Below are 9,692 nucleotides of genomic sequence, written 5' to 3'. Positions count from 1 at the left end.
CTCCCTCTTCCTCCTGCCCCACACCTCGGCCCTTTTCCCAACTGATGGCACATGAGAAGTGTCCTGCTTTTAAAAGGAGGGGCATATTATCCATCCCTTCCTCCTTCCTTCTGGCTGAAAAGCAGGTATGATGGCTGAAGCTCAAGCAGCCACTTTGGGCCATGAGGTGGATGCCATGTGTTGAAAATGGCATACACAAAAAGCTAATAGCCTGCCAGCTCAGCCCCCAGCCCTCCCTGTTCCAGGTTAGTTAGTTCCCATCTTTGTTACTCCTCTCCATATAAGCCAGTTATTTTAAAATTTTATCCTGTATTATATGCAGCTAAACCTAATCCATTATAAAGCCCTGAGAGGCTCCAACCCCTGGGTCCACAAGACAGAGAGCAGCATGAGGAAAGAATCCAGGTGTGGAACAAGGAGAGCAGCTCCTAGAAGAAAAGTTCCCCAGAGGGTTCTGACTCCACCCCGCCTGATCCTAGAATTGCCAAAATCACCGTGACTCAATTTCCTTGATCTTCTGGAAAAACTGATAGCACTCATAGGAGGGAATGATGAGAATTTAGTACTTGTAAATGTTACAAATTATAAAGTAAGTCATAAATGACCCCGTGTTAGTGGGGATAGAAGAGACCCAGGTCAGATGTTGCAGCAGAGGGCAGCAGCTGTGAGCACCTCGGTGCACCCGGGGAATGCCAGGTGCGACGGGAAGTGGTCTTGCACGTGGTCTCATTTCAGCCTCAGGCAGCCCTAAGAGATACGTGTCTTCAGTCATCTCACACATGGGGAATAGAGAGTTCAGCATGGTAAGGAGCTCACACAGTGGCCGAGCAGCAAAGACAGGATTCTCCTGCACGCACTGAACCCCTGGGCCCTGCTCTGGTCCTGCTCATAGGGGCCTGTGAGGGAGAGGCTCACATTTGCTGCCCTGGGTTGAGTACCAGAACCACCTGGGAGCCTGGCAACAGGCCCCACTCTCTGCCCAGGATGGAGGCAGCGCAGGGGGGTGAATCATCCCAGCCCAAACACAGGGATGGACAACAGAGAGGCAGCAGGAAGAGCAGCCGAAGGAGCTGAGGAGCCAGGTCATGAGACCTCCCTGCCACAAGCCCTGAGCTTTGTGTTCCCAGGTGTGGCCTTCAGACACACACCAGCCATCATCAGGGATCACCTGATGGTGGGTTTTAATAATGACACACCTGTCCACCCCCAGGCACAGCCTAACAGAGCCACTGTCTTGAGTCTGCACAATGGCAGCCCCTCTACACGGTGCGTGGAGGGGAAGGCCTGCCTGCAGATGTCTGTGCCCTCTCCTGCAGGCACCACGCACATCCTAGGGCCAGGGAGACAGTGCAGCTGCGACCCCATCACAGCACTGTCCTTCACCTTGACTACCTCTCTTGCTAGTTGTGGATAAAATGAGAGTTCCTGTGGCCAGGATTCTCACCTGGCCCTGGTTGACTAGCTCACTGCACACCTGTGGGCAATGCACTCGATATAAAGAGCTCTGCCCAGTGCTCTGCGCACGACATGGTGGCACGGCTGCAGGAGAGCAGAGCAGAGGCTGGAGTGGTGGCAGTGCCGAACACAGAGGCCCAGAGGATGGCTGTGTGGGACAGCTGTGCAGGCAGAGAGGCCCAGAGGACGGCTGTGCGGACAGAGGGCCCAGAGGCAGAGACCAGCTTGCTGCGTGCAGACTCACTCTGAGTGAATGGGATTTTAGTGACTGACCTGCCACCTGGAAATAAAGTTGGGTATAACCCTTTCACCCCAAGAATATTTTGCTATCAATTTCTTTGGTCACATTGAATCCATAGCGAACTTGCCCGGGCCTGAAACCCATTGGGAAGACACCCCTTTGCAATCTTAGTATTAGGGCCCAACATGGCTACCCAACCAGGTACAACCCAAACTCCTGTGCTCTGGCCCAGAATCACAGGACTCGTTAAGTGGCAAGGGGAGGGGGCGTGTGACAATGCTCCATACCCGGCACCCTGGTTGTACTCACTGGCACGTCTACCTGCCGCAGGTGGACCTGAATTCTGCCGATGGAACTCCTGGGTCAGGGAAACAGTGGGGTATGTGAGGGGGGTCACTCATAAGCGGGGACAGGGAAGGCACAAGGCTGGTTTTCACCAGCTCTGAAACTGCACCCAGGAGCATGGAGAAATGGCAGTCTTGCAAACACCTGGCCTTTTGAGGGGTCTCCTTGGAAAGGGCCACATTTTATGGCAAGTAAAGATGCATTTTCTTTAAAAAGGACTGATCCTTCCTTTGTTGGGCTCCAACATCCGGGAGTTGCTGGAAGCCTGGGGAAGCTGCCCGAGTCTGGGGAGGGATGCCCAGAGCTCCCGTTTCCACCGCTTTACTTTCAGCAGAGGAGACTGACAGGCCAAGGAGCAGGGACAGGCCCGGGGTCTCAGCCACTAGAGGGCAGAGCGGGCACTGCTCACCCACCTGCCCCAGTAGCCCGCTTTTCAGAGCAGCAGGTGGACTCTGGACCTACCAGTGGTTACCCTGGTCCACAACCTGGTAGGGGGCGAAAGCCTAACACTGACTCTTCATACCCGCAGGAAAACCTACTGGTGAGGACGGCCCACTCCCCTGACAGCTTCCCCACACAGAGGCCGGCCCTTGGCGCGTGGCATCAGAGCCAGAGACGAAGCAGCCGCAAGGACACCCAGCTTCAGACATCTGGCGAAGGCCCAGTGGGGTATACATTTAGGAAGACGCCCCAAACATGGCTCTGATGGCGGAAGCCAGTCCTCAGCCCACTGCTCCTTCTGGGGTGTAAGTCGCAGGTCGGAGAGGGGCTGGCATCCCAACTCTGGAGCCATTCCCTCAGGGCAGGCTGAGCTACCAGGCCAGCCACGCTGAGACAGGCGGGTCCTTTAGCCTAGGCTGGGGCCCGGCCTGGCGGTCGGGACTCACTCTCCACTGTGCCGACTTCTGCCTGTCAGCCGGCGGCGCTGGGTCTTGCTGGTACGAGTGGCACTTGGGGGCTTCTTGGCGGAGTCCTGGGCCCGTCGGGGATGTTTCCTCTTAACCTTTTTGCGACTATGAGCATGCAGCGATGCTGTGAGAGAGGTGATCCTGTGGGAGGGTGGACGGCTGGTGAGGCTGGGGCCTCAGTTTACCCAAGGGTGGATGGGTGGGTTAGGGAATGACCGACTGCCCAGCTCACAGAGGGGAAGTCAGGACAGGCCCCGAGTGCTGGGAGTACCAAATCCATTCCAAAGGCAGCCTGCTTTGACCCCAGAGGCCCTGAAAGCTCGTCAGCTCATACAGAGAAAGGTCCCCACCCCAGGCACTAAGGGACCCCACGGTTGGCCATTCTCAGGGGGCAGAGGTGTGGGCAGGGAGGAGGGGTTGAGGTTCACTCAACAGGTGGAGCGGTGGCTCTGGCCCCCACACCTGCCCCACGCCAACCCCCACAGGCCAACAGGAGGTGGCTCTGCAGGCCCTGTCATGAGTGCTAGTCATGAAGAGCGGGCTCAAAGGGGAGGACAGGCCAGGGCTCACCGCTGGGATAGCAGGGGGTCTCTGGACTTCCTGGGTAAGGCTCTGGTCGGCTTCTCCATGGATGCCTCCTCCTTGGACCCGTGTCCAGCCCCTTGCTAAAGAAGCACAAGACAAGAACTGTCACAAAGAACAGAAGAGCAGGAGGCCTGGGCTGGGCGCCCTGAGCAACCCCAGCTCTGTCAAGCGGGGTCATGACCTGCCACCTCCCAAGCCTGGATCGCAGCCTAGAGAAGGCTGCAGGCAGAAAAGCCGTGCGTGTCCCAAAGCAGGGATCACACAGGGGAGAGCTGTGTTTCAAATCCTCCACTGCCTGAGCCTACAGAGGACACTTCAACACTCACAGATGAAAGAACTCATAAAATGGGACCTTTGCATCAGACCTTACAGAAGAATGAGAATAAGCACAAAACAGAAGATAGTGTGAGCTCAGTGAGGATGTGATGAAACAGTTGCTTCAGGACCTAAAGACACTGTAACTCATGATAAGAAATGTGGTTTACCTTATAGCTGAGCACATGTACACATATAAATTTCCACACAACCCAGGCAGACACAACTTTAACTGAAACAAACATGTCATGAGAATACTTACTATGGCACTTTCTGTTATTTTTAACAATATTCTGTTCTATTTTTTTTTTTTAATGTGGTCACAGCCTGCTAAAAAGTCACAACCCATAGGCTGAAAGCCCACTGTTGGTGCCCACAGACATGCCGTGTTATGGCTGCTTATCCTGCAAAGGGAGTCACCACAATAAACAGCTCTCCTAGCTGCTTTTCTTGGATCGACCACTTTCATCTTCGCAGCGATCCCAGGAGACCGGGGCTGTCATCAGCAAGCACACACTCGCTGAGGGAGAGAGGAAAGCGGGCAGGGCAGAGACCCGAGCTCCCACAGCCTGGTGGTGGGGCTGGCCTCTCAAAGCGCCAGGGGTCAGGGATGTCATCCGTGCCCTAAAGGGTGCCCAGAGGGGAAAGAGCCCTTGCACTGGAATCCCCCATGGCATGGACCAGAACTTAGCTACCCTGACAAGCCAGTCTGCCGTGTCCCTTCTTCCCCAGGGCTGCAAAGTGATACCCACCTCAGACGCAGGTAGCCTGAGCAGCCTGGCCCCTGAGAGGTCCAGGTCACTGATGGTGGTCACAGTGACTGTGTGGTTGGGGTGGCTGTACTGCACCGACTCTGTCTTTGCTGTCACCAGCCGATCCAGTTCATCTGCCTCCTCTGCATGGGGTGGGCACAAAACCAGGCCTTACTCCCAAGGGCACAAGTAACCAGGCTCCAGCCCCGCTTCTAGCCCTGGAGTGCAACGGCCCCCTCTCCTCTATGGGAGAGTATCCAGGAAGCCACCAGCTCCGGAGCCTGGCTTGCAGACAAATGCCATGAATGATCCAACTCTTCTCTTTATACTCTGGGGAGAGCAAACTGTATGACACCAGGAGCTGTCGCCACCTCTTCTCCCCTACCCCTAGTCCCTCTAGGCCCCAGAAACTGGGGTTTCTGCTCAGGATCAATTTACCAAGAAGTGTGGGTCTCATTCTCCTTGTCTCTGATTCATTTGCATTCAGATGTACCTGAGGACCACCCCTGGCCTCCAAGTCACTACAAAGACCCCTGGAGCGAGGGAAGTCAGCTTCTGTGAAGCCCCCATACCCACCCCTCCCACACTAAGGGATAAATAAACCAATGCCCACTGGCTATGCCCCAGGTCAGGCCAAGAATGGGACTTACCCAGAGCCTCCTCTCTCTCTGCTAACATCTTCAAGTATTCCTGGTGGCGCTGAAATCAAAAGGGAAGGGAACACAGTGAATATGACCTCTCAGCCCAACCTCAGGCAGAGCATCGTTCAACTCCAGAGTGAGTGAGACCACGGCTCGGAGTGAATGACCAGGAGATTCCCTCCTAAACCCTCCTCAGACCTCTATCTATGCAAGCCGCCTGCCCACCCCTCCCCTCATCCCTGCAGATGCCCCTATGCGGCCATCCAGGCCTGCAAGTCCCCTGGGAGTCAGAGACTCACTCTCTCCCCCCCACCCCCTCCACCCTTCCCCTTCGGTACCTCCTCCCGAAGCTTCTTCTGTTCCTCCTTGAGCCGCTGCTTGAGCTCCTCAATGGCTGCCTGCTTCCGCTCCACCTTCCGCTTGTGGAAGCCTGTCAGGTACTCCCTAAAGGGAAGAGGCAAGGGAGAATCTGCAGAATCAGGAGGAGATATAACAAGGGCTTATTCTAGGAAGACAAAACAGCTAATACTGTGCTCATTTTGCACCCAGCACCATTCCAAGAATTTACACACATTAACTCATGTATTCTCAGAACAACCTGTGCAGTGGGTGCCAACCCCGTATTTTACAGGTGGGGACTCTGAGGCACAGAGAGGGTAGGTTACTTTTCCAAGGTCACTGAGTACGTAAGGTTCAGGAAAAGAGGGAGATGCTGCCTCTTTCCATCCACTACCCTCCAGGGCCCTCAGCTTCAAGAAGCAGGGCCAGATGATGGGCACAGGCTGTGGGTCTATGTGTTGTCAGGCAATCTAATCTAGGGACATCTCTCTGTGCATTATGAGACTTCAATCCAAGGGAGGGTTCTTGACTCTGAGAAAAAGATTCCCGAACAGGTTGGACGGGTGTAAGGAAGGAATTAATTAAAGTGAGAGTGGTAGTGAATGGTGGAAGCCATGCAGGCAGTAGAGAGCAAGGAAGAACAGAGGGAGGAAAGGGATGCCCACTGACCTCCTGCTCAGCACAGGGCAAATCCCTTACCAACTCCTGAAGCCAGGGTCACCTGACATCCAGTGTCTGCTTGATCTGCATGGCATGGGAATTTGGGGGAGCCACAGAGCACTAGGTGGAGGGAGATTATGTTCTGAGAACTTCCCAAAGAAAGGAGATTTGGGGGCAGGCAAGTAAAAGGAGTATGACCATACAGCTGCAGTTCCGTCCAGGGGACCCAGGCAATGGAACTTGCAAGCCCAAAAAACTCTCATAGGCCTTCCCTACCTGTCTGAAGTAGGACAGAGAGAGTGAAGACTTGTGCTTAAGTCTGGAAGGTTGGATGAGGTAGCGAAGTGACAAAGATGCTTACCAGCGGGAAAGGGGTCTCTTAGTAACTGCCCTACAGGCTTGCAAGAGTGGAGACAAAACACAGTAAGCTGAGCAGCAAGGTTTTATTTAAGGCAAAGTACACACTCAAAAAAAAGAAAGGGACTACAGGTAGCGTCAGAGGACGGGCATTCTTAAGGCTTAGGATTCATGGGGTTTTTTTTTAAGGATTTCAAGAATTGGGTAAAGGGCCAAAGGAGAGTAGGCTTGATATGTGGTTTCGTGATGTCTACGGTGACAGACATTACGTCACCATCCACAGTCTGTCCTCTAGATATTCTGCAAAATAAACTTAACACAAGGAATTTATCAATCCTGTTCCTCTCCAAAATAATGGTTACCCTCAAGCAGCGGGGACACAGCCTTTAGGACTGCTCACCCGGCCTTAACATAGGGTGGGTTGTTGGCTAATCACCATAAAATATGTCAGGAATCTTACCTCCTAACTCCCTGGTTTTTAAAATGGAATCTCAGCCTCAAGTTCAAGACCCTCCTGGTCTTACTATACCTCAGTATTTTTCATGGTTAGGAAAAATTAATCTTGATTCTTGTCCCACGTCCCAGCTCTATGTCACATGATCTACAAAGGCAGGAGGGGACCCTTCTACACGGGCAAATTCCATCACCCAGTGAATTAAGCCTCTTCTAGCAGGGCTTTCAAGGCCACACTCACCCAGGCCTCGACGAACTTTCTACCGGACCAACACCCTGCTTCCCCAGGACACCTGCCCCTGTGCCCACCGATAGGGCCTGCTGATGCCACCCTGAGTTTCCTGATGATCCCCCAGCATTTCCTTCTCTCCCCTTACCTGATCTCAGCCCCTTCTCATCTCTTGCTGGCTGTACCCTTCCCATCTGTTCGAGGGCCCAATACTAGGTTTTCCGCTGACTCACCACCATAGGTCAGGGTGGAAGTGGGGGACGCAGTCTGGCACACACAGTCAAGATACTCAGTAAACGTCTGGTGAGTGAATAAATGAACTTATGCCACTCTCATTTCATTCACCAACAACAGCTGAGTCTACTGCGCGCGGGACGGCTGGGCTAGGAAGGTCGAAGCCACGGCTCCGAGAGCCCGGCACGCAGCAGCCCGCGGGACCCCAGCAGCGCCAGACCTAGAGAAGGGAAGGCGGGGCGATTCCATTCCCCAGGCTGGGGGACCACAGAGACCGCTTCCGTTCCGCGGGGGAGCTCCGCGCCACGCCAAGGGGCGGGGCCGGAAGGGCCCTCTTCGCTAGCGTGCGCGGCCCGGACCTGGCCTTGGCCGGCAGACGGAAGGAGATCTGGTTTGGGCTTGGCACTCACCGCCGCTTCTCCTCATTGAAGCTAAGAACGAGCCGCGGCCGCCGATCGTCGACACCTCGCTTCTTCTTGTTGCGGCCCATAGCGGCGAGGCCTCTTGCGGCGCAGCTCCGCACGCCTAAGACTCTTCCGGTGCACTTTTTTTGGCCTCCGGAGCGCGTCTTTCAGTGGCGTTCCGCAGTTCCGTTCTCCAGGCCCCGCCTTTTAAAGGGGTCGGTCGTGCAGCTTGTCTTCCTACCCTTCCCTTCTGGGTGTAACCTGCAGATACCTGTTCTCCTAGATCCACTCCCTCTCCTGGACTAGCAATGGTGACAGCGAGGCCCCTTGGTCCCAACGCCTAGCACGGTGTCTGGCGCATGGAAGGCGCTCAATACGGAGTTACTAGTGAATGGCCAAAGATTGCTGATCCTACGTTTGATCCTGATGTCATCTCGTTGGTCTCCAAGAGCACGTTTCTGGAGCCAGACTACCTGGGTTAGAATTTTGGTACCCCGATTACAGCAGTGTGGTCCTATACCAATTGCCTTCACTGTGCCTCAGTTACCCTATATGTAAAGTGGGGATAATGATGGTTACTTGGTAAGGTTATTGTAAGGCAGGTTTTTTCAAACTTTGGCATGCATCAGAATCCCCTGGAGGGCTTGCAGAAACCAGGTGGACTGGCCCTACCTCAGAGTTTCTGACTCAACAGGGTCTGGAGGGAGCCCCAGAATTTGCTTTTCTAACAAGTTCTCAATGATGCTGTTGCTGGTCCACCAACCAGACTTGGAGAGCCGTGATTGTGAGGAGTAAGTGAGTCAGGGAACGTGTGGATAACATAATACATGCCACACGTTTGCTACACAAGCCATTGCCCCTGTCTACCTCAGTCTCCCTAAGTATGGAATGGGGGTGTAATAACACAGCTTCTATTGCATATGAAGGCACAGATGGGAAATGAGGGTCACCCCCGAAGGGGAATGTTAGCAACTGGGGTTGTAGCTTGAGTCCCCCGTTCTCAACCATCTGTGCTGCTGCACACAAGCTGCTGCCTTTGCCTCTAGGGATGGGCCGGTCGGGTAGGGTCAATAATCATTACAGACCCCGGGATGATACCTCTCCAGTGAGAAGCACAGGAGGCTGCAGGAGCCCAGGGTTGGCTCTCCGGCATGGAGGGCCTCCCAGTGGAGTTACCCTAGAACTGGCCAGGACTGGCGATCCCAAAGGAATAACAAACTCTTAGGACCCAGCCCCCTCCTGGAGCCCAGAAAGCAAGTAAGCACACATGTATTGCCAGGTCACAAAGAAGGGAACTGTTATCTCAGAGAAGGGAAGCAATTGTCCAGGGTTGCACAGATGCCCTGTAGCCAAGTTGGGACATGAGCTTGGGTCTCTGTCCTAATGGTCAAGCTCCCTGGGCTGCTGGCCTGAAAGATCACCCCCGTGTAGCTAGCATACCCCCTCTAGAGAGCAAGATGCAGGCCCTGACATAGGTTTTGAAAGGAGCCAGGCACACAGCAGGTGTGTCTCTCCATGAATGTTGAGCCCATTTCACAGTGGTCCCCTGCCTGGGGGTTTCCATGTTGAGTGTTAAGAGGGGTTATCCTCAAACCCAGGGCATAGCAAGGAGCTGCCTGAGTGGTGTGGCTTCAGGGTGATGAACAGCTGCCCTTCTGACCCTCCACCTCCTAGTGCATATGCCCTAATGCCACTCTTGGCACCCTCCCTCTGGATAGAAGCATTGTTCTGGCTGCAGTCATGCCCCCAGAAGATGCCCAGCAAGGCACCTTCT

General features: G+C 54.4%; 1 protein-coding gene across 2 annotated transcripts; it reads right to left on the bottom strand.

Moving 5' to 3' along the window:
* Positions 1-539: 539 nt before the first annotated feature.
* Positions 540-8,267, bottom strand: NOL12 (nucleolar protein 12). 2 transcript variants are annotated; one of them, XM_017653067.3, is made up of 7 exons: positions 7,925-8,267; positions 5,581-5,686; positions 5,252-5,300; positions 4,602-4,744; positions 3,520-3,614; positions 2,929-3,090; positions 540-747 (listed from the first exon to the last, which is right to left on the bottom strand). In XM_017653067.3, the coding sequence occupies exons 1-7, from the start codon at positions 8,002-8,004 to the stop codon at positions 738-740; spliced, it is 645 nt and encodes a 214-aa protein (XP_017508556.2). In that variant the 5' UTR covers positions 8,005-8,267; the 3' UTR covers positions 540-737. The 2 variants fall into 2 exon arrangements, with proteins under 2 accessions (XP_017508556.2, XP_017508557.2); XM_017653068.3 differs by lacking the exon at positions 540-747 and having other exon boundaries at positions 2,691-3,090; positions 7,925-8,256.
* Positions 8,268-9,692: the final 1,425 nt, after the last annotated feature.

The sequence above is a fragment of the Manis javanica genome, chromosome 10 (genome assembly GCF_040802235.1).
Source record: "Manis javanica isolate MJ-LG chromosome 10, MJ_LKY, whole genome shotgun sequence".
NCBI lineage: Eukaryota > Metazoa > Chordata > Mammalia > Pholidota > Manidae > Manis > Manis javanica.
The sequence above is the reverse complement of the archived record's forward strand: the minus strand, read 5'-3'. Positions and strand labels throughout refer to the sequence as shown.